The following is a 24,323-nucleotide window of genomic DNA, read 5'->3' on the forward strand; positions in this document are numbered from 1 at the left end:
CGGGAGACTGGGCTGCGGTGGGAGGGGAGAGAGGCTGGGGGGTCTCGGAGAGGTCCCCAAGTCCTGCTCAAGCTCTCACCGACCCCAGGCTGTTTTCTGGCGGAGGGTGTGATCCGGGGAGAAGCGATCGCCCTGGGGGCAGGCTTGGGCCGGGCGCGCGAGGAGGGTCGCCGGGGGCCGGGCTAGCCGGCCTCGGGAGCGGACTTGGGGACGCCCCGAAAGCGACTCCAGCTGGGGCACGACACTGCCAGCGCCTCCGGAGCTCCGGCCCAAGAGGGAGTGGGGCAGGAGCAAACTTTCTTGGGGGGGTGTGAGCCGGACTCTGCCGGGGCGGCGCGGGGACGGACGGCTGTCGGTGCCGCCGGAGGGCGCAGGGCCGGCGGCGGAGGGGGGGCCGGGGCGCGAGGCGGAGCCCGGGCGCGCAGCCAGGCTGGTGGGGAGGGGGGGGGGGGGGGGGGGGGGGGGGGGGGGGGGTCCGGCGGGCGGCAGATTCCCTCCGGCTCCCGGGAGCCGGGGCAGGACCGGCCAGGAGGCGCAATGGAGGGGAGCCCCATCCCGGTGCTGACGGTGCCCACGGTGCCCTACGAGGACCAGCGGCCGGCCGGCGGCGGGGGGCTGCGGCGGCCCACCGGCCTCTTCGAGGGCCAGCGCAACTACCTGCCCAACTTCATCCAGAGCGTGCTGTCGTCCATCGACCTGCGCGACCGCCAGGGCTGCACCATGGTGGTGGGCAGCGACGGCAGGTACTTCAGCAGGACGGCCACCGAGATCGTGGTGCAGATGGCCGCGGCCAACGGGGTGAGTGACCCGCCCCGGCCGAGCCTCGCTTCCCTCCCGCCGTCACCCCCCCCACCCCACACCCGCCCCCCATCCCGGGTCCTCTCCTCCAGCGGCCCGCCGCCGAGGCCCGCAGCCTCCCCACGTCCGGGACGCCCCACGGTGTCAGCGCCCACCGCCCCCAAGGCCTTCAGGGTTCCGCCTCCGGGGACCCCGCCGCGTCGCCCTGACCTCGCCAGGACTCGGCCCGCGTCCCGCACCTGCCCGCGGTCCGGTTGGGCCTTCTCCTCCCCAGCCCTTCACAACTATTTGTTCTGACCCGCGTCCACTGCCCTTCCAACCCGCGCTTCTTCCCTAGGCCAGGAACGCAGTGTTTCCCCCCTTTTTCCTTCTTTTTTTTTTTCCCCTCCCGTGTTCTATCTGCTGTCCCCTCCTTCCACCCTAAATTTTGGCTCCGCCAGAAATTGAACAGGAGTGTTGTCTCAAACACACCCGCGGGTACACACACACACACACACACACACACACACACACCAGCGTTGATCCCTGACGCATTTGGCAAGAGTGCACCCTAAAGGTTTTTTTTTAATATAAGTGGTTTGTGAACCCAGGGGAATTACTTCACTGTTGATCTGATGAGGGTAGGGATGGGGTGGAGATCAGTTTGATGCTCTACAGCCTGGGCTCACAGTTGTGTCTGTTGGGGTAGCTCTGAATGATCGGAGATGAGGCTTACGATGCCTTCCTTGAAGCAATTCCTAACTCCTCTGCAAGATGCTCTTTGGCGTTTGACTGCGTTTTGTGTCTCTTCCCCCCATTCTGTTTCCCTCCTGATTTCCTCTCTGTTCTCCCACGACCTCTGCAGGCTTCTTTTGCCATCTGAGTTCTCAGACCTTAGGTTTTCCCTTCTTCTCCCTCCTCCCTTTCTGTCCTACAACTAGAAACACCTTCTGGCATCATCCCATACCCCAATTTCCTCCTTCTGCAACCAGGCAGGGCAGCTTTCCCACCATGTCTGCAAGAGGGACCCCTCACTGCAGGGGTCTCTGTGGGAAACATTGTCTAAAAGAGTAATTTCAGTCTTGGTAATACGGTCGGGTGCACGTATATAGCACATTTAAGTGAAATCTCTGCAGATGTGTATGGGAGTGTGAACATTAAAAAAAAGAAAGAAACTGAATGGGGTGCCTGGGTGGCTCAGTAGTTAAGTGTCTGACTTCAGCTCGGGTGATGATCTCGCGGTCTGTGAGTTCGAGCCCCACGTCATGCTCTGTGCTGACAGCTCAGAGCCTGGAGCCCACTTTGGATTCTGTGTCTCCCTCTCTCTCCGCCCCTCCCCACTTGTGCTCTCTCTCTCTCTCTCTCTCAAAAATAAACATTAAAAATTTTTTAAAAAAAGACACTAAATAATTATCTGGCATTTGGACTCCCTTTTGCCTTCCTGATCCCCTCTGTTTAGCTTTCTCACCTTCTTTCTTTTTTTAATCTTTAGGGCTGTCCATGCTTCATTTTGTCTACTGTAATTCCCCTCGCTCAGTGTTTTAGGGATGACAGAAGTGGATTTTTTTTTTTAAGTAAAATAACCCAAAAGCAATTAGGAGAAAAGAGCCGAGGGGTGTGATGGGTGGTGGAGACGATGCTGCTGGAGATTCAAGACTTGTATTTCTCTCTGGTTCCGTACTTGGGATTGATGGAAGTTGGCTTGAATCGGGGAGTTGGAGACAGGTTGACGAACGGTCTTTTACTCTGTCGGACACAGCTGTTCCCGTGGAGTGACGGAGAATAATGGGCCTTGGGGGAGCTGTGGCAGCTTTCATATTCTTTCCCGGGCCACTTTTTCCGGGACATGAGAGAAATATCCGCTCATTTATCGCGGGTGAGATTTGAGAAGCTACAGTTGTTGATTTGCACGGGCAAATTATAATGAAGCTTTCTTATTTCTTGGCACGCTTGATGATCAGGACTCCACGACCTCTTCAGTGGGTCTCCTCTGATAAATACATTTCATTTACGTTAAGGGTAGAGTTGATTGTAGGAGATAGTGTATGTTAATAAATGGTTAAGATAGAGTCACACTTACCCTGGTGGTTGTTCCGTGGGACAGAATGACAAGTTAAAATACACGTATAAGCACCATCTCTTAAAGTATCCGAAAGCATTATTTCTAAAATCGGTGGGTATGGGCGAAGGGAATGGTCCACATTTATCAGTGTTTCAGGCAGCCAGTTTTAGCCTATTTTTTTCCTCATTTTGTTCACCTTCTTGAGGGCTTTTGCTGAAGCGAATGAATGACCTGAAGGCTGGCTTCAGGAGAACGGGGGTTTACCAAAAGCCAGACTGGTCTTGAATGATGGGTAATTGATGAGAAGGTGCTTGCCCCCTGACTTGGCCTGCGGAGTTACACTCAGGAATGAGGAGTTTTGATTCTGAAAGCTTTTGATTCTTGCTTTTTTAAAAAGAGTTCGCGTTAGATATTCATAATAGGCTAGAAAGATTGTAGAAACATACAATGTATTCTCTTGGAACTGACTTGGATGTGACTGTGTGGGTTGCATTCTCTGTATCTGAAAAATCTTAGTTTTGATAGAAAAAGTTAATTTTACTATACAGTTTAATGTTAAAAAAACCCAGCAGTTGCTCTTTGATTATATAATTGCTGAAGGGGAACAGAAGTTTGGAATTTCCAAAATGGTGGATGGCACTACTTATGTTTTAATATACCATCGAGTTTGAAATAGCTTCTCAGACATATACCTATTCAATTTGGGATAAAATTTTTTTATTATAAAATTATGAAAATTTCAAACTTCTGGAAAAGTGGGGAGAATAGATAAATGACATCCGTATGCCCATACCCTAGATTGTTCACATTTTTTTTCTATATATGTTCCATCTTTTTTTGAGGGCTAATGTATTTTAAAGTATATTAAAGAAAATGACATTTTATCCCTAAATTCAGTGTGGATCTGTAAAAACTGAGAACCATTTTCTTGATAGTTACAATATCATTATCATCCCAAGTAAAATAAAACATGATTTCTTTATATCGTTTATTACCCAGTACACATTCAGATCTCCTCAATTATTCTGAAATGTCTTTCATAGCTATTTTTTCAGACTAGTTTCTTCTACTCAAGGAACACACAGTGGATTTGGTTATTTGTCTTAAGTCTCTTTTAATCTAGAAAATACCTCCCTCTTTATTTTTATTTTGTATTAATGAAACTGACTTGTTGAAGAGACTAGCTTGATTGGTTGTCCTGTAGAATGCTCCTCTCCGCCCCCGACCCTTACTTGAATTTTCTGATCTTTTTTTTTATGGTGTCATTTAAATTTTCACTATATTTCCTGTGTGTGTGTGTGTGTGTGTGTGTGTGCGCGCACGCTAGAAATTAGTTCTAAAGGTTTCATTAGATTCAAGCTCAATATTTCTTTTCTTTTTCTTTTTTTCTTTTGCAAGACAATTTTATAGGCACTGATGTATATTCATGTTATATCTTGTTAGGAAACATTCTCTGGTTGACCCATTATTCATGATGCTGAGATGATTATAGGGCTATTGTGGTGATTGCCTCTATCTTCCAGTATTTTCCCCCTTGAAACTAGCCAGTAGCCTGCAGAGTGAACTTTGTACCATGTGAATATCCCTTTCCTATCAACTTTTATATGATGGTTTGAGCGTCTGTTAATGATCCTGGCTTGAGTGGTTTATTTCATTAGGGTTTGCAAAATGATTTTTGAATTCTCTAATTCCATCCACATGTGTTTAGCTGCATTTTCTTATGAACTGGGCATTTTCCTCACTATTGGGCTATTTGGTTATTCTGTAATATAGTTCCTTCTGGAACAGCAGAATACATGTTCATCTTTCTCTCTTTCAAAAATGTTTATTTTTGAGAGAGAGAGAGAGAGAGAGAGAGAATGGGGGAGGGCAGAGAGAGAGAGCGGGGGACAGAAGATCCAAAGTGGGCTCGCACTGACAGCAGGGAACCCTATGAGGGGCTCAAACTTGGCAACTGTGGGATCATCTGAGCTAAAGTCAGATGCTCAACCAACTGAGCCACCTCGGTGCCCCTCTTTCCCTTTTTAAATTACCACCTTTCAGAATAAGGATTTGGTGAAATAGCTACTTCTGCTGGTGACACGTGAATTTTGTTTTGCTCTTCCTCTTTTGAATATCACTATGGACTCTTGAATTTGTATACAATGAATTTGAATGGATTAGTAAATAAAGGAGAAGAGATTTTTTTAACCTGTTTTTGTAATTTTTATGTGGCTGTGTGAACTTATCTAAAAAGTCCCCAGAAGTATTTTAATTCTCTTTTAAAGATACAAACTGTGTCATACTATATAGAGCAAAAGAAAAATACTAAGTATGAAGAGTAAAGAGCATCATTTAAAAGAACTGGGAAACTTTATTGCTAATTTAAACTTAGTTTGTAACTGATCTTTTATCCTATTTCTTTTTCCATCTGCTTCAGGTACTCTGCAGGGGTTTAAATTCTCTAGGTGTCAATTTATTCTAATCTCATGAAGATTTCAAGAGCTAAATGCAAATAATGGCTACATTATGAATAAATGCCTTTGCCTTCCTCTGGGTGGATCCATGTGTGACTAAGGGCGTCTCTCTCTCTCTCTCCTCTTTGTTCTAATCTTTTTTTTTTTTTTTAAAGTCCTAAAATACCTTTAATACTGGACAGATGGCAGCGCTGTGTCTGCCTCAAGACATTTCTGACTTTTTCTAAAGTCTTCTGTCTCTGGAGATGACACTGTGTATCATTGCTGTCCGATAGAACTTTCTATGGTGGGGGAAAGGTTCTGTAATCTGTCCTAGCCACTAGTCACATGCGATTATCAAACACTTGAAATGCACCTGCTGTGACTGAAGAACTGAATCTTACATGTGCCCTCCTCAGTGCCCATCACCCAGTTTCCCTCCCCGCCCCCCATCCCCAGCCCCACCATCTACCCTGTTTGTTCTCTGTATTTAAGAGTCTCTTATGGTTTGCCTCCCTCCCTATTTGTAACTATTTTTTCCCCTTCCCTTCCCCCATGGTCTTCTGTTCAGTTTCTCAAGATCCACATATGAGTGAAAATATATGATACCTATCCTTCTCTGACTGACTTATTTCACTCAGCGTAATACCTTCCAGTTCCATCCATGTTGCTGCAAATGGCAGGACTTCATTCTTTCTCACTGCCATATAACTTAACATTTAAAATCTAGTATTTTTTTCAGCGGAGCCAGACCGTTACAACCAAAAGCAACTTGAAGTTAACTAAAGTAGGGCACCCAATGCTACCAAGGCATATTTGGCAAACCCAAACGAGATTTCGTCCTATGATAACCACACTCTCTTTTGACTTTAGCCTGGGAGACAATGAGGTATGGTGGAAAAATCAGTGTGCCGGCAGCTGGAAGGCTCACTTTCTTTTCCTAGCTCTGTCGTACAAGTCGCAGACCAAATGCTTCAGCCTCTTGAAATACCTAGAAACCACTTGTTTCCTCATCTATAAATTGGGTATGACAGCATGGCTGAATTATCCTGGGAATCAAATGGAGAGCTGCCACCAAAAGCATTTTGTAACATCCGTAGCTTTAAGAAGTGTCAGGGAATATTATTGCGGCCCGTGAATACATCTCATACAATAATGATTTGACTGCATGTATTGAACAGAACGGCATAGAGCTCTGTTGCACGTTTTAGCCGAGAGAAAATCCTTTTGTTGATCGGCCACACACCATACTGGCTATGGGATAATCACCAATGGTAATAGTAATGTTAGCACTACCGTTCAGCTTACAGAATTCAAGAACTCCTCGATGCCTTGTGAAGTCTTTTAGGGGTAGAAGTTGAAGGGCAGTGGTATGAAGAAGGCTGGGTCAGCAAGGGACTTGGGTGTGGCTTCGAGAAGGTTGCTTACACTGACTGTGTTTGATTCTAATGGGCCACGAAAAGGTGGTTGTTTCAAAGAATGGGAATGCACCTGCCTTGACATTTCTTAGAACTATCTGGGTTACAAATTTTGATGTGGCCCCAAAGAAAAAGGAAAATAGATTTGCAAGGGAGGCAGGGTGGGATGTGGCGGTGTGTGGGATGTCCAGAGGGAAGCAAGCCGGTGTCTCAACACCGAAACCTTCTTTCCTGGAATGGATCTGGAAACCTGGGCTGGGCCGGCTTCAGGTCTTGTCTCCAGAAGGGAAACAGAACCGGATGGTGACTGCTCTGCATTTTCCGGTGTTCACTACAGAATAGGTGAATGGAATGAGCTGCTGTGGCCCAGACATTAGGAAGAGCAGGTTTGGGATACACAAGAAAGCCCTCAAGAGACTGCTAGAACTTTATCTTGCTTCCCCTCCCAAATCCCCATCCCTGGGTTTTGGAAGTGGCAAGTCTATTATATGAGAAATAGCAAATTTTAGGGTGTCCTTGGCTCCATCCATCTTCCTGTTCAGTCAGTTCATCCTTGAATCTTTTAGCCTCAAGCCTTCATTCACTCTTTTTTTTAATGGGGAAGGAAAAGGAATGGGAGAGGTTTTGTGAACAGCTGGGCCCTCCCAGTTGCTGGGGTGGGTTATTTTAAGCTTTGTTGAATGTGTCCAGAGACCCAGATGACATTTTTAACTAAGCTACTTTATTAAATCTTGGGATAAAGCATAATGATGTTTATTGAACACACACACACACACACACACACACACACACACACACACACACCAGCAACATTATGTGTGAAACTTGCCCTACGAATTTTCTATAAAACATCTGTTCTCTCTGAGCCCTTTGTGAACTATGCAAGTTTGGTAGTTTCTGTTAAGACTTGAGGGACAGAAGTTGGAACCTAGTTTTGAGGAATCTAAGCATAGGTATTGGCTTCACTAACCTTAACCTCTATCTTTTGGGCCCTAGCCACTCTTGTGTTAGACAACAGTAAGGTAAGCGAATCCTGTAATAGGATTTGAACAGGATTATTTGAGAATAATAGGCAGGGGGATAAAAAGGTCTGGATTTCCCAGGGATTTTTAAATCGAAGGTAGAAAGCTCAGTGTCCTTTGTTAGCCTACAGCTTTGACAGTTAATTGCCAGCACTCATGATTTGGCCAATATGCCTTTAATGTTTACACTTGCATAGCCAAAGGAAAAGCTTTGGGTCCTTTTATCTGACTTGACTCTCACTGATTACGAATAAGAGGATATCTGGAATATATACAAGGCTTGTTAACATCCACATTTTCTTAAGCTTTAAATACCTTTCATCTCCTATATTTTTAGTGATGTCAAATTTTGGAGTGATGCTTGTATTCGTAGGAAGAGAAAATTTTCAGGAACGCTCAATCTCCAAAGAAATCCTTTCCCTTGGCATAAAGTCACAGAAATTTTCTTTCCCTTTCCAAGTCTCTACCTATAGGTGTTTTGCATAAATATAATATTTAATTCTTGCCCTTCTATTATTTTCCTCTAAGAAGAGTCCTCTTTTGTGGCTAGGGGTATCTGGTTTTGTTTTTAGGGCTTTCTAATGGAAAGAGAAAAGTTGAAATCAGAAGACCAGAGTTTATTCTATTTGGCAAAAGATGCCACAGAATACTGGGAGGAGAGTTTTATAACAAATGGTTAATATACGTAGTGTATGAAAAGCTTTCCCAAATTAGTAAAAAAAATTCAGAAAATTCAGAAGAACTATTGTCAACTACAACGACAAACACCTGAAAAGGACATCCTCATTAATAACTGAAGAAATAGAAACAAAAAAAAAATCCATCAAGATGAAAAAAATTGAAAGCACTCAGGGTTGGCGTGAATGTTGGAAAATTGTCATGTTAAATCGACATGTTAAATTGTCATGTTAAATGGGAGTTAAATCGACAAACCTTTTGGCTGGGCAGTTTGGCAGTGTGTGTCAAAAGTAATGGACTATTTATCCAATAATCCAAGAATCCCTTAATCTAAGAATCTATCCTGTAAATTTCCTGATACGAATGTGGAAGCGTCTACGTACAAGAATACTCACTGCCGCTTTTGCAAAAGAGAAACGTGTAAACATTTATATGTTTAAGAGGAGAGAACAGGTACATAATTTATGGCACGGTCACACCATGGATGCATTAAAACGCATGAACAAAGGAGGTGGACCTATATGGACATGAAAAGGCTGTGAATGATCGTTTATATTCAGTGAAACAAAGCAATTAGTAGGGGATCATGGGTAGCATGATGCCACTGTTGGGTAGGCATAGAAAATAGGGTTGGAAGGACATACTCCAGCTAACAGGTAACAGTGAATACGTCTGGGGTATGTGGGTGCATAAGGCGGGGGAAGGAGAATCTTCTCCCTTACTACATCATATACTTCTCTTTACTAAATGATCATCCATGGATGTGCATTGCTTTGGTCATTCAACACATCAGTAAAGAATAACAAAGCAAAAAGGAGAAGCTCTGGGTTCGAATGATGACACTACCATTTGTAACTTATATGACCGTGGCGAAGTCACCTGGCCTTCTGGGATTTGCTTCCTCCTTTATCAAAATAGGGAAGGTAAAACCACTTTCTACACATCTTCCAGGGTGGATGGGACGATTGAAGATGGTAACGGATTATTAGGAGTAATTTATTCATGTAACACAATTATCACCAAACTCTTTCCCTCCGAATAGAATAAAAGGACATGTGCACGTGTGCATTTTCTTTTAGTCTCGGTAGCTTTACGGATCAGAAAATGCCCGTTGCTGTGGAGATCACAGTTCTTTGGTAAGGCTTCTGCTGGACTTTTGGTACTCCTCCATGCTGCGGGCTAAGGCTTGGGCGGTGACTCCTGAAGTCACCATCCCGTCCCCGCTTCTCGTGTCTGCACACGCCACTCATGCCACACACACACACACACACACACACACACACACACACACACACACATGCACACACACACCCTGCTTCGGACATCGAGGTGGCAACAGCTGCTCTGGCATGGACTTGAACTCAAAGGATTGTTTTTCTTCGCAGGGTCTGTGCATTATTTCCTGTTACGAATTAGCCGAGTCCGGGCCAAGCTTTTCCACACCTTAAACCTTTCTGAGGCTCGCGCTGTGTTAAAGCAGAACACCCCTCTACCGAAGCCAGCTCTTAATCTGCTCGTTTCATGAGGATTTTCCAGCCTAATGGACTGGGCCACGTGAGAGATTACTGAGAGGAACAGACCAGGCAGAGGCTAAGAGACTCCACGCTAATCTGCCGAGGCGTCTGAAAATGCACAGCTGTGGGCACTAGAGATGCGTTCAAGTGTTCGGGCAGGATGTTTGTCAGGGGTGCCTGGTCCTGCAGCCTTGCTGAATGTTTGGTTAGGAGGCATAATCTTTTTTTGGACAGCATCTCCCAAACGTAAAGTGACAGATGCTAACGCAGAATATAATACAGAAGACCCAGCCCTGCTGTCATAAATAACAGTAAATTGTTGAATCTTGCTGAGTTGTAAATCTTTTATTGCCAGGGGTCTTTAGTTCACTGTAACAGAGTATAAGGAGTGGGGGCTCTTAGCAAATGGCCTGTGATTATTTCCCAACCAGACAGAAATGGGTCTGATGGAATTTATTTAACAAGCCACATAAATGCATTTTAATGGATTGTGACAACTTCTCTGAAAAAAAAAAACCACATGGCTATAGAGACTGAGTTTTGAGGGGAACATATAGGCACATACACGTGTGTGTGTGTGTGTGTGTGTGTATCTTCATGTATATATATGTGTGTGTGTGTATATATACATATATATAATTTTTTTCTGTCTACCTATAAATGTGCCAGATGGAAAGTATTCTTAAGCATTTAGAAAGTTTATCAAATAGCTTATGTGTGTGCACATGTGCACAGAACTCCCCCTCCTCCAAATATATGTCTTCTTCCCTGGATGTATTCAAGAGGAGAGTAGACCAGATTTCAGAAACATATGAAGCCTGCATAGACCCGAAGGAGGTGACTTAATGTTCCCAAATGATCTATGTTTCTATGATAATGAATAGAACTTGTGCTGGAGTCGGATGGGCTGAAAGTAAGAAATATAAGTAATATAAATCATACTGTTCTAGGCAGGAATCTGTCTTGCAGGGACAGCTTTCTGCAGTGAGCTCAACACCACGGGTAAGTTAGGAGATCGGCATAGCACATAGCAGGAGACAGTACACGTCAGAGGCACAGACAGGGGCAAGGAAAGAAAAAGATGCAGGTCACGACAGGGGTACAGACATGGTCCTGTCACTCCTTACCACGGGCGTCAGCAGCTTCTCAGTCAGGAGGCCTGGTGGTCGAAGAAAAAAGACCTTGTACTTACATAGGCAGGTTACAACTAATTTGCTATTTCATTATTGGCAGGCTACATTCAGTTTACCTGATTTTGTAGCGTGGTTTTAGTCCTCAAACGCTTTTTAGTTTCACATCTAAAAACCTCGGGTGGAAGAACGCTTTTATATTAGTCTATGAAGGATGGTACATTTAAATAACGGAAGACTATATAGACGCTAAAATCGCGTTGTGGAAGAATAGTCAGTGACCTAGAGACACAGACAGCAGGGAAGGGCTGGGTATATTAAGTGAAAGATGTAGGTGACAGCAAATCCCTTCTGCAAAAATATGGAACTATGTAAATGAAAGAGACAGAGAGAGAAAGGGAAACGGAGATACCAAGATACAAACAGTACACACAGAAAGTTAACAGTGTTCATTTTTAGATTTACAGATCACTCTTATTTTCTTCTTGCTGATGTGTTCTTCCTAAATGTTCAAAAAAGGAATGTATATAATATATAAGTAATTATATATATTTACTGAATTATATATATTGCATTTTATTATATTATATTATATACAATATATATTATATATACTTACTTAATTATATATATTTACATAAATATATGTAATTATATATAAGTGTATATATAATATATATGTGTATATATTATACACTTATATACACACATATAACACATATAACATATCTACACATATATGTTATATACAATGTATATTATATACATATAATATATACATGCACATGCACACATAACACACATAACATGTACACACATATGTTATATATTACATATATACATGTTACATATGTATACATATACACACCTATGTAATATATAACATATGTTATGTGCATATGTATATGTATAATATGTATATATAATATACATTATATATAATGTATATATGTATATATATAGCATATGTGTTATATATATTTGTAATTAGAAAACCATTGTAGGTTAGCAAAACAACAAATTCATTCAATTGCTATGAATTACGGAATTCACACCTAAGAATTAAGAAATGGTACGAGGAAGAGGAAGGAAAGCAAGGGTAGGGCCCTGAGTATTTATTTGGTGCCAGACACTGAGCTGGAGCTTGCTTACATTACCTCCTCTCACCCTCCATCCGTTAGATAATAAAACCAAGAGACAGAATCACCTTGCCCGAAGCCACATAGCTAGCAGGTGGCGAGGCAGTTTGTATCTCCTTTCTTGTTGGATCCCTAAATCTCAGATCATCTCTGGGCACTCAACTCTGCCTTCTTGACCCAGGTAGATCCAGTGGTTCCTATCCTGGTCTTCGTTTGGATTGATCACTTCATAAAACAGCAGCAAATAGACCCTTTCTTATTTTATTTTTTAAACATTTATTTATTTTTAAGACAGAGAGAGACAGAGCATGAACGGGGGAGGGTCAGAGAGAGGGAGACACAGAATCCAAAACAGGCTCCAAGCTCCGAGCCGTCAGCACAGAGCCCGACGCGGGGCTCGAACTCACGGACCGCCAGATCATGACCTGAGCCAAAGTCGGCCGCTTAACCGACTGAGCCACCCAGGCGCCCCGACCCTTTCTTATTTTAGTGAGCCAAGTTCTGTACCTTAACGTGAAGATTTCAGTATTTTCCAAGCACTGAATTACCTAAATACCAGAAGGGACAGAAGTTCTAATATCACCGCCCCCAGATTGCACCTGAGGAAGACTAGATGGCCTGATTCTCAATGACCTCTTGAGAAATAGGACTTGGGCCAAACTTCTGGATGCCTGCAACCTCTCTGCACCTGTCCGGAAGTTAGGGACTGAATGCGAAATCCATCTTGGTTCGATTCTAGTGGGCTCTCGTCTCCCCTTCCAGCCCCTAAGTGTGTGCATACAGACTTCCAGGGGGACGGGAAGCTGAGGATGGGCTGTTACTCCCATCTGGTCTCCATGTAACAAAGCCTGTAACTGCATAATTATCCATGTGCAAATGGAGAAGTCCCTTGATGTTTGGATAACCACATCCATGTCTTGAGTTTGTTATTTCTCAAAATTCCACTTAGCCGTCTCCTGCTTCCTCATGTACCGCACTGCACAAGGCCTGGCGGCCCTCCCTGGCAGCTGGGGCTGAAAGGCGGAAGGACGCCCTGCCATCATGGCAGCCTGGCTTTGGCCTTTCTTCATGGGTTTTGGTTTTTGTTTAGCCGAGAAGACAGGAAATATGTCTTTGTGTATCTGGCTTTCCATGCACTCTGGAGATGGCCGTGGCGGTGGCTGTGTGGTCCCGCACAGCACTCTCTCTGTGAACCATCAAGGAAGCTTCTGTTTATTGTTCTTTTTGTGCTCGGATTCACTTCGGGAATTGCAGGGCTGTGACACTGCGAGTGGAGAATATTGAGGAATGTCATGCTTACTTTTTCTTTTCTCGCTTTGGGACTCTTTTTAACAAATGACTTATTTAAGGCTAAAAGGAAATCATCTGGGGGGAGGCATAGTTAAGGGAGTTCGTTCACACATGAAAACAATCCCGTACTCATTAGTGTTCCGTGACCGGGGAAAACTCACGTGGCGTCAAAATTCTGCCCCTGCTCTGAGATCCTCGCCTGCGGCTTTCAGCTGCACAGCGCTGCTCTCTAGGACTTTGACTTAATTAGAAACTGTGAACTCGTGGCTAAATCTAATTTAGGAGAATCGTCGTCAGCGACGATGCTACGCCCATGCAGGGGTGCAGCAGTCCTGCCGCGGTCCAGGTGAGGTTTCAGAGCTGACGGGAGGTACTGACAGCAAGTTAGGAGAACGGACACAGCGAGATGGGTTAAGTGCCCGCAGCCGGGAAATGTGGCTAATTGCATGCTGCCCCCTGCTCCGCCCGCTCTGTCCTAAGATTTTAGGAGTCCCGGCTCAGTAGGAACAAGCTCAGGCCGTGTCTGTCTGTGTCTCTGTGTGTCTGGAAAAGCGTGTGTCTCTCGTTTGTCCCTGTGACAGTGTTCACGTGGCTACCTGGGATCCGTACGTGTGTGCCACCTGTTGCGTGTGTACGTGACCGTGCACTCGGGTCCACTTTGCCCCTCTTTCCAAGCGGGAACAGAAGGACGTGTTCCTCGGTGGCAGGAAAGCCCACCCTGGTCCCCCCCCTCCTCCAGCCAAAACCAGATCATGTGGAAACGGAGTGGCACTTTCTCCAGTGGCCCCGCGGGGGGGGGGGGTCAGGAGGGAGCAGCAGAATGCCTTGACGTGGACCCCCCCCCCCCGGGCTGCGGTCTGGGTTTCACTCGGGAATACAAGTCAGATGCTGCCTCAATGCCGTAAACAAAGCCAACGCTACTTGTGTAAGTAGACTGACTCCTTGCACCGCAACGGTCTGCTACATTGGCCCGGGGGGGATGGGGAGCGTTCCTAGGGCTTCTGTTGGAAAGTGAAATGGTAGTTTAAGGGATAACCTGTTGTCTGGAAGTGAATTTGAAGTGTTGGAGGAGGGGGATGCAATTCGGGGGAGGCAGCAGCGTAATTTGTGTCACGGTTCGTTTCACGAAGGGTTTTTGTCTTTATGGAATCTCATCTCCAGTGAATTTTCACAACCCTGCCCCCTCTCGGCTTTGCAGACAAAAACATGGAGCATCAGAAAAGTGACGTGATTTTCCCTAGTCGGGGGTAGAGAGGCAGGACTCACATCTCCATCTTTTAACTTTGAAAGTGAGTGCTCTTTGCTTCAACAACAGGGCTTCCGAAGGCTCTATTTCTTTGATCAATTACCAGCTCTTGAAACCACATTTTCCCCAATGACGTTTGTCTTGGGATGACTGGTAGAGGCAGAGCTGACGGAAGACGAGGAAACAGCCACGCAGAGCAGAGGGTGAGGTGAAGAGGAAGGACAGAGATGGTGTGATGCGGCCACCAACCCGGGAATGCAGGGCGGCCACCAGAAGGTGGTAAAGGCCTGGATCAGATTCTCCCCTGAAGCCTTCGGAGGAAGGGGGCCCTGCTGGAGTTCAGATTTCTGGCCTCCAGAACTACGAGAGACTCACTCTGTCTGGTTTTTAAGCCACCACGTTTATGGCAATTTGCTACATCAGAGCCTCAGGAAATGAATATAGATTTTGCGTTTGTTTAGAGATTTTTGTTTTAGTTTCTCACGGCTGCTGTAACCAATTGCCATTAACACGGTGGCTTAAAACAACAGAAATTTCGTCTGTCACAGTTCTAGAGGCCAGAAGTCCGAAATCCAGCAGGGCCGTGCTGCCACTGGGGGCTCTAAGGGAGAATCATTCCATGCCTCTTATGGCTTCCGGTGGCTCCCACATTCTTTGGCATTCCTTGGCTTGTGGCCACTTTCCTCTGATCTCTGCCTCTTCCTCTGGATGTTTCTTCTCTCCTGTGTCTCTCCTTCAGTGAGAACAAAGTTCCTTCCCCACCATTATGGAAGTGTTCCAAATGTAATCAACCCGCCACCGGCTGGTTAGCTGATCACCTCGGGAATGATGCCATATTGGGAACTCACTGTTGGTCTCTGCTCCTGGCAGATCGCACGCCCAGTGGTGGCCGTAGCCAGGTTCGCTTTGGTGAGAGGAAATCCATGTTGCTGAGCCCATGTATAACCTCCCTTCTTGCCACTGTGGCCGCTTTGTTCCTGAGCCCGTCGGTCAACGACGCGAGTGGCTGGGGTAAGAAGCTGACCGGTATTCACAGAATAGGTCATCCTACCCACTTGATTTGTAAAGTCACTCTCTGCTCAAGTCACTTTTTAGTGAGCATTCGCAGGGGATGCAAATATCTTCGTGATTTCCCATGTCTTACCTTAGAAGAACTGTCACTTATTCTCATGTATCTTCTCCAGCCCTTATCATGCCTCAGATGCCCCCCAACTAGATTTATATTCAGCCTAAAGCCCTACCCCATTTTTATGGTATCGGTGGTTTAATGAGCAGGGCTACCTGGGTAAAATTTCCAGATAATTCGAACTTAATCTTCTGCTAATCAGTGATAACCAGAATGTTAAAGGGTGAACTTTTATTCAAGTATTTTTTTTCTCACATTAACCTTCTTAAACAGAATATATAGTACCTTTTCAAAAAAGAAATCATTGAGATTCATTTCAGATATAAAGTTGGTCTATAATCTTTTAAAAAAAATTTTTTTTTTAACGTTTATTTATTTTTGAGACAGAGAGAGACAGAGCATGGACGGGGGAGGGTCACAGAGAGAAGGAGACACAGAATCTGAAACAGGTTCCAGGCTCTGAGCTGTCAGCACAGAGCCCGACGCGGGGCTCGAACCCACGGACCGTGAGATCATGACCTGAACCGAAGTCGGATGCTTAATCGACTGAGCCACCCAGGCGCCCCTAAAGTTGGTCTATAATCTTGACTACTTAACAAATGAGTTGTGCCTATTTATTTTTGTATTTCTTCCAAGTCCTGGTCACAAGGCATATAGAACTTTACATTGTGGTAATAGCGTAACACTTACTTTGTATTCGGCGTTTTTGATTTAGCATTAAAGCGTTGTCTGTGTTCCTTCTATACCATTTAAGAAAATGTCATTTGTTATAGCAAGTAAGCCTTTTTAACAGTAAACAACTTTTATTGCCTTTAAACACAGTGGAGAGTTATTTCTCACCCCTGTCAGAGGGTTTTGGCTGTTGAGCAAAGACTCTTGGCTTCCAACTTGTGGCTCTGTATCTCCTAGGGCCGCGTGTTCACCTGCACGGAGTCTGTGGAAGAGGAACTAGGCACACGAGGTACATCTGTTTCTCACCATCCTTAGCCCAGAAGGCACAGGCGTTACTTCTGTTCCGTTCTCTTGTTCATGTATCGTCTGCTGTGAGATTAGTCGTGTGGCCACACTAGATGCAAGGGTGGTCTGGGAAATGTAGCCCCTGGCTGGGGGCTGGAGGGGGGTGCTATTCAGTGACACGTCTGTCCTGTGGAAGCGGATCATAACGTTTTGTGGGCTGTGAACCAAGTCTACCACAGCTGCACAACCTTGGTAATTATCCTTTAAAATGGCTGAGGAATATTCTATATGTTGGTGCATCACGCTTTACTTGATAGGTCCTTCATTATTTATTCTCTCTTATTTATAAAGATCGTTTTTAATTTTTCATTTCTAACGAATACCACTGTAAGAATTATCTACACACACATTCCTCTCCCCGCCCCCCCCCTTAAAGATTGTTTCTTTACGAGCAATTCTAAAAGGTGGGAGAGACAGAAATTTGTGAACAAAGGTTACAAATGTTTTTCAGAGTCGTGAATCTATAGACTTATTCCTTGAGGGCGGTGACTAAACCGAATTCATTGCTTGTATCATGCAGCTTGACGTCCCCTGTTTCATGGTAACACACAATAAAATGAGCTGAATGACTAAATAAATTTTAACGAGAGCATGTGGACCATAATTTATTATGACTCTGGATAACAGTATGGGTGTGATTATTGTCCCTGTGTCTTTCCCATCTTGATAAATGACACCATCACCCATTAAGTTATTGAAGGTAGAAATCTGGGAGTGGATTCTTTCCCTCACTGGCCCTTGTATTCGTTGTTCATTGCTGTGCAAGAAATTATGATGCAACTGATGGCCTAAAATGATCATGAATCTTTATTTGGCTCACAGCTAGATAGGTTGTTCTCACCTGGGGACTCTCATGAGGTCACAGTCACATACTCCTGGGGTCTTTGTCATATGAAGGTTTGACAGGGACCGGAGGATCCTTTGCAAGATGAACCACTCGCACAGCTGGCTAGTTGCCGCTGGCTGTCAGTTCCTCTCCCTATGGGTGCTTATGCAGGGACCTTGCGTGTCTTCATGACAGAATGGCTGGTCCCCTGTAGAGTGAGTCAACAATCCAAGAGAGCAAGACGGAAGCGACAGTGTCATGTATGGCCTCACCTTGGAAGCCACACACTCTCAGTTCTTCAGTGTTCTACTCACCATGCGGTTCTGCCCTGTTGGTGTGGGAGGGTCTGCGCAAAGACCCCACTACCAGAAGGCAAGGGTCATTGGGCGCCATCTTGAAGGCTGGCTACCAGAGTTCCAGTCTTCTGTATTTCATTCCAACTACATGTTCTTTTCATTCTCCCTCTTCCAAAATCTCAAATAGAATCTCTTCATTTCATTTCTCCTGCCTCTTGCCTAGTCCAAGACTATCCATACTCAGCTCTGCTGTGATAGCCTTCCACCTGATCTTTCGGCTCATCATTCTAATGCATTCTTCACATAGCAGCCGTTCGTTTTTCCAGTGAATTAATTCAACATATTAGTTGTGTTCTTACTACATAATAGGTTTGTTCTAGATTGTCAGAATATAGCAGTGAAGAAAACAAAGACCTTAGAGCTTCTATAAAGCAGGGAAATAAATGAATAATAATGGGAAATATTAGGTGGTAATATACATACTACCGAAGATTAAAACAGGCTAAACGAAAGAGAGGGCAATAGGAAAATTAGGAATGTGTGGGTGCTGTATTATACAGGTCTGTCAAGGGTGCTGTCTCTGATTAGTTGACATTGGGACAGAAACCCCAAAAGATAGAAGGAGGCAGGCATGCAAATATCTGGGTAAGAGAGTTCTAAGCAGAGGGAAGAGCAAAGACAAAGGCCCTGGTCATGCTCGATGTGTCTGAGGGATGGTAAACCACCCAGTACGGCTAGAGCAGAGGAAGGAGGACAGTGGAGGGCATCAGGTGTTGCAGGGCTTACAGAGGACGTTGACAACTTTGGCTTTACTTTGGGTTGGTGCAAAAGTCATTGAAACGTTTTGCTGACATGATACGACTTGCTTTTTAAAAAGGTCGCTTGGACTGCTCATTCCGTGATCTCTTATTTATTTTTTAAAAAATGTTTATTTATTTGTTATCCCAAGCAGGCTCTGCATTCAGGCGTGGCGTCCATTGTGGGGCTCCATCTCGTGACTGTGAGATCATGACCTGAGCAAAATCAAGAGTCAGACGCTTAACCCACTGAGCCACCCAGGCGCCCCTCATCCTGTGACCTTTTAAAATGTAAATGATATCAGGTCACTTCCACTGCTTAAAGCCTTCTAGGAATTCCCATTGCGCGGCTATTATGATCGTCATGTTTATTGCTATTATTGAAATTGACACCCCACTATTCTCTATCACAGAACCCTGCTGATTTCCTTCCTAATACATATCTGACTAGCAAATATTATTATTAGGCTGTTTTGGTTATGGTCTGTCTCCTCCACTTGAAAATATGTACTCTGGGGATGTTGTGGGTCTTTCGATACTAAATCGTCCCAGGACTCTGTTGTTCTTGGAGCTCTTGTGTTTGTTCTTTGCACATTTTTTTTCTGTATCTTCCCTCATTGTCATATTTGGTCGGTGACCTACTTCTAGCAATGCTAGAGTTTGTTCGCAGGTCTGTCAAGCTCTACAGGTGATTTCAGTGTTCAGTTGAGCCTGGTGATCAAACCCCCTTGTTACTCGAGGAACCAGCAGCATGGGCACCACCTGTGAGCTTTAAAGACTATGAAACCTTGACCTACTCCTAGATAGGCCAGTATAATTAGTCTGAGATGCCGTCTGAATATTGGTAACTTGAAGGCTTCCTTAGGGATTCTGAATTGTAGTAACATTTGAGAACCACGGGATTAGATGACATTGGTCTCTATTTTAAGACAAAGCATACCGAGTAATACTCTGTAGGGCTATGTGGCTTTCTTTTTTAAAATTCAGCTTAGTAGCTACAGAAAGACTCTGGCCACACCCATGGATGACTTCCAGATCTCTGCCTAGCATGGCCAGATAGTTTCTCCAGTGTCCCAACACACACTGTCAGTGGCAGAAATAAAATTCTTGCCTTCATAAGAGTGGTTGTTCTGAGGGCATTCAAATACATCTGCTGACAACAAGGCTATAGGAAGCCAGGACTCTTCTGTATGAATTTGTGCTGAGGCAGAGAGAAGAAGGGGATGAAGCAGAGAAAACCTCCATTTCTTTTTTCTTGTAATTTCTAGCATGTTCATGTGCAGAGTTTCTAAGCCAGTAACAAACTAAAAACCTCTTGTGTAGAGGAAGCTTCATGAAAGTTCTAAGGTTCTAAGAACCTTCATGCTAACCCTTTGGTCATCAGAACTGGAGGGGCACATGTACCCCAATGTTTATAACAGCACTTTCAACAATAGCCAAATTATGGAAAGAGCCCAAATGTCCATCAAGTGATGAATGGATAAAGAGATGTGTATATATGTGTGTGTATATATATATATATATATATATATAGAATGGAATACTACTTGGCAATGAGAAAGAATGAAATTCTGCCATTTGCAACAATGTGAAGAAACTGGAAGGTATTATGCTAAGTGAAATAATTCAGAGAAAGGCAGATATCATGTTTTCACTCATATGTGGAACTTGAGAAGCTTAATGGAGGACCATGGGGGAAGAGAAGGGGAAAAAAACAGTTTCAAACAGAGAGGGAAGCAAACCATAAGAGACTCTTGAATGCAGAGAACAAACTAAGCACTGATGGTGAGGGCGGGAGAGGGGAAAATGGATGATGGGCACTGAGGAGGGCATTTGTTGGGATGAGCACTGGGTGTTGTATGTAAACGATGAACCATGGGAATCTACCCCCCCCCCCCCCCCGCAAACCAAGAGCACATTGTATACACTGTGTTAGCTGACTTGACAATAAATTGTATATAGATATAAAGTGGATGTTTCAAACTACTAAAAATCAATGGGGCAGGTCCAATTTACAGCTTAATAGTTGGCTGCTACATGTGGGTGCCCCAACTGGTGTTGGAGATACTGGGCAGGAGGCAATGCCAGAGCTCTCCTTTACCCCTTAACCCAAAGCCCACTCTATGCCTTTTGCAAGTGATTTACTGTGTGTTAACAGAGCCTGGGGCACTTCCCATTGAAATGTCTTTGATCCCGTGTAACTGGATTGATTTTTTTCCTTGGCTGATCTAGATTGGACGACTGATTATTGGACAGAATGGCATCTTGTCGACACCTGCTGTTTCCTGCATTATCAGAAAGATCAAGGCCGCCGGTGGAATCATTTTAACAGCCAGCCACTGCCCTGGGGGACCAGCTGGAGAGTTTGGAGTGAAGTTCAATGTTGCCAATGGAGGTATGTAGTTTAGAGGATACCTTAATCTTCACAGTTTCTGTCCTCTTAGGTTATTGTAGTCTTACAATGACTCTGATGGTAGACGAGCAAGGTGGAGAGGAAGTGGCGCAGAAAGTTCCAGTGAGGGATCTGTCTTAGGGTTCTCCAGAGGAACAGAACCAGTAGGCTATAAAGAGATTTATTATAAGGAATTGGCTGGGTTTCCGTTTAACATGGCAACGTAGGAATATCTGGTACTCACCTTCTCCCATGGACACACCGAATCTACAGATACATGGAACGATTTCCTCTGAAAAACAAAAACAAAAACCTAAAAACTAGCACAGCAACCCCTTTCCATAGGGCAAGTGAGAGGGAAACCACTTCAAAGTGGGTTGAAGAGGCTGGGACACAAACCCACCACCGGTGAAATGATCCACCCTCTGGAGAGAACAGAAAACCTAGAGAGTCTCCCCAAGAAAGGGAGGGTTCGTACTCTACATTGGGCACCCCACCTTTTAAGACTGGTACCTGAGAGATGCGCCCCTCCAAAACATCTGGCTTTGAAGACCAACTGGCTCGTGCCCTCAACCTGAAGTCTATGACAAACTGAGGGATGGCTCTTAAAGGGCCTACCCACAGCCACACCTGCCCCGGACCCAGCGAGGGAGTTAGCTCACATGATTATGGAGGCTGACAAGTCCAGAGACTGTAGACCCAGGAGAGCGATGGCAGAGTTCTAGTCTGAGTCCCAAGGCCTGAAAAACAGCACAACTGATGGTGGAAGTTCCAGTCCGAGACCAGGTTCAGGTTCAAAGGCAGGAGAGAACCACTGTCTCAGCTTGAAGCCAGACAGGGAGAGTGACTTCTCCCTTACTCAGCCTCTTGTTCTGTCCAGGCTCTCAGTGGGCTGGATGAGGCCACCGGTAGTGGGCACTTTACACAGTCTCCTGGATGCTAATCTCTTCCAGAAACCCCCTTACAGACACACCTGGGATAATGTTTCACCAAATATCTGGGCACTGTGGGGCTCAGTCAGGTTGACATATAAAACTAACCTCACAACGCTTGAGGTGGCCTAATGAGATCTCGAACCTATTTGGTGTTTTGCACCTCTGCCCTTCTTAGCACAGTCAAATGGTTGAATAATTGATGCTTATCTGATGTGGAAGGGGTCTGGATTAAAAAAATAATTTTTTTAATGTTTATTTATTTTTGAGAGAGACAGAGTGTGAGTGGGGGAGGGGAAGAGAGAAAGGGAGACAGAATCCGGAGCAGGCTCCAGGCTCTGAGCTGTCAGCACAGAGCCCAACGTGGGGCTCGAACCCAGAAGTCACGAGATCATGACCTGAGCCAAAGTCGGACGCTCAACCGACTGAGCCACCCACGTACCCCTAGAAGGGCTCTGGAGTTTAAAATAGGAACTTGCTCTAAGTCATTTAGACCATTCCTGTTATTTGGCAGATGAACAAATCAAATCCCCAAGAGGCTCTTGTTCAAGTTCACATGGCTGCTCAAAGCCAGACAAATGAGTTTTTAACATAACTCATAGACTTCCTCTTTCCTATAGCGTTGACTTTGTCTCACTGAAATGCTTATGATCATTCCACTTTTTTCTTATATTAACAGAAATTTATAGTTTGGAGGTCTTTGTGGGGTGGTTTATATATATAGGGGTGAATTAGAAGAACAATTTTAATTTTTTTGTAATGTTTATTTATTATTGAGAGACAGAGACACAGAGCATGATCAGGGGAGGGGCAGAGAAAGAGGGAGACACAGAATCCGAAGCAGGCTCCACGCTCCGAGCTGTCAGCACAGAGCCCGACGTGGGGCTCAAACCCGCGAACTGTGAGATCAGGACCTGAGCCAAAGTCGGTCGCCTAACCAACTGAGGCACCCAGGTGCCCCGAAACACAATTTTAAACACATATTAAGTTAAGGAGAATAATAAATGGGTAGCTTGTGTCCATTATTTGTTTTTCTATTTTGCGCTTTTTTTTCCCCTAAAAGATTTTAAGGTAAATTAGAGCATGAAGACATTTTACACCTAGATATTTCTGAATACATCTCTTCAAAAGAAAGACCTATTCCTACATAACTACATTATCAGGCCTAACAAAAATAACACTAATTCCCTAACATCCTCTAAAACCTAATCTATATTGAAAATTTTCCAGTTGCCTCCAAAATGTTATTTATAGCTGTTTCATCCCAGAACAGGATTCATCCCAGAACCATGCCTTTCATCTGCTCGTCAAGTCTCTAAATTTTAATCTTGAACCCTGAGTCTGCTTTTATAGGTGGGTAGGAGCTGATTTTTAACCAACAGCAGTTACTTTTATGAATCTGAAGGCAATATTTATTATTTCCCCCTCCTTACAGCCATTTGGGACATTATCCAAACAAAGGAATTTCACTCCCATCAAGTGTTAAAAAAAAAAAAAAAAAAAAAAAGACCCGCAAAACACCTTACAAAGTGTCCCGTGATGGGAGAAGCTCTCCTTCATTAAAAATCACACCTAGGACCACATCTAGTCTTGCAACAGGTACTGAGAATTTCAGGAAAAAACAGGCAGTATTCAGGTATTTTATATGCTGTTAACGCAAGAAATCGAATGGGCTCAGAAAATGGCAGTTTGCAGAGAAATATGATATGTAAGTTGACAAACTAAACAATGGATTTCAAGTAAGCATTTGGAATTTATGTTTGGTTTCATATCTTGTAAGAACAGCTCAGTCATCTCGATGACATCCTGTGCGGCATAAAGGGAGAAGATATTATTTAAATACCCATTTTGTAGACTGAATTACAGGAGGAAGTGAGACCTACTCAGCCATAGAGGGAGGGGATTGAGTTTATCATTTAGCCTTTGACTATATTGAAAGTCCCTCTCTTACGCTTAATTCTTCATGTTTCCATGCCTTGGCATCATTAACGAAGCTCACATTCCTGATGGCATAGAGAGATTCGGTTGGTTCTTCCCACTCAAAGTAGAATGAGTTTTACCATAAGTTCTTTTTTGGGAGAAGCATTCATCTCTTTTCATTGTGTGCCATACGGATACATTTTATGGAATTAGTAGGCACATTCAGGGAAATGGGACGCATCTGGAACTATGTTGTTTTTATTTTATTTTATTTTATTTTATTTTATTTTATTTTATTTTATTTTA

At 44.3% G+C, this 24,323-nt stretch overlaps 1 protein-coding gene across 1 annotated transcript in view; it reads left to right on the forward strand.

Moving 5' to 3' along the window:
* Nucleotides 1-473: 473 nt before the first annotated feature.
* The window catches only part of PGM5 (phosphoglucomutase 5), a 183,172-nt gene continuing 159,322 nt past the window's right edge, over nt 474-24,323 (forward strand). Inside the window, exons 1-2 of the mRNA XM_049633448.1 lie at nt 474-798; nt 21,006-21,168. Of these exons, the coding sequence (XP_049489405.1) occupies nt 538-798; nt 21,006-21,168 (424 nt within the window). The 5' untranslated portion in view covers nt 474-537. The remainder of the gene's footprint in view (nt 799-21,005; nt 21,169-24,323) is intronic.

Source organism: Panthera uncia, chromosome D4, assembly GCF_023721935.1.
Source record: "Panthera uncia isolate 11264 chromosome D4, Puncia_PCG_1.0, whole genome shotgun sequence".
Lineage (NCBI taxonomy): Eukaryota > Metazoa > Chordata > Mammalia > Carnivora > Felidae > Panthera > Panthera uncia.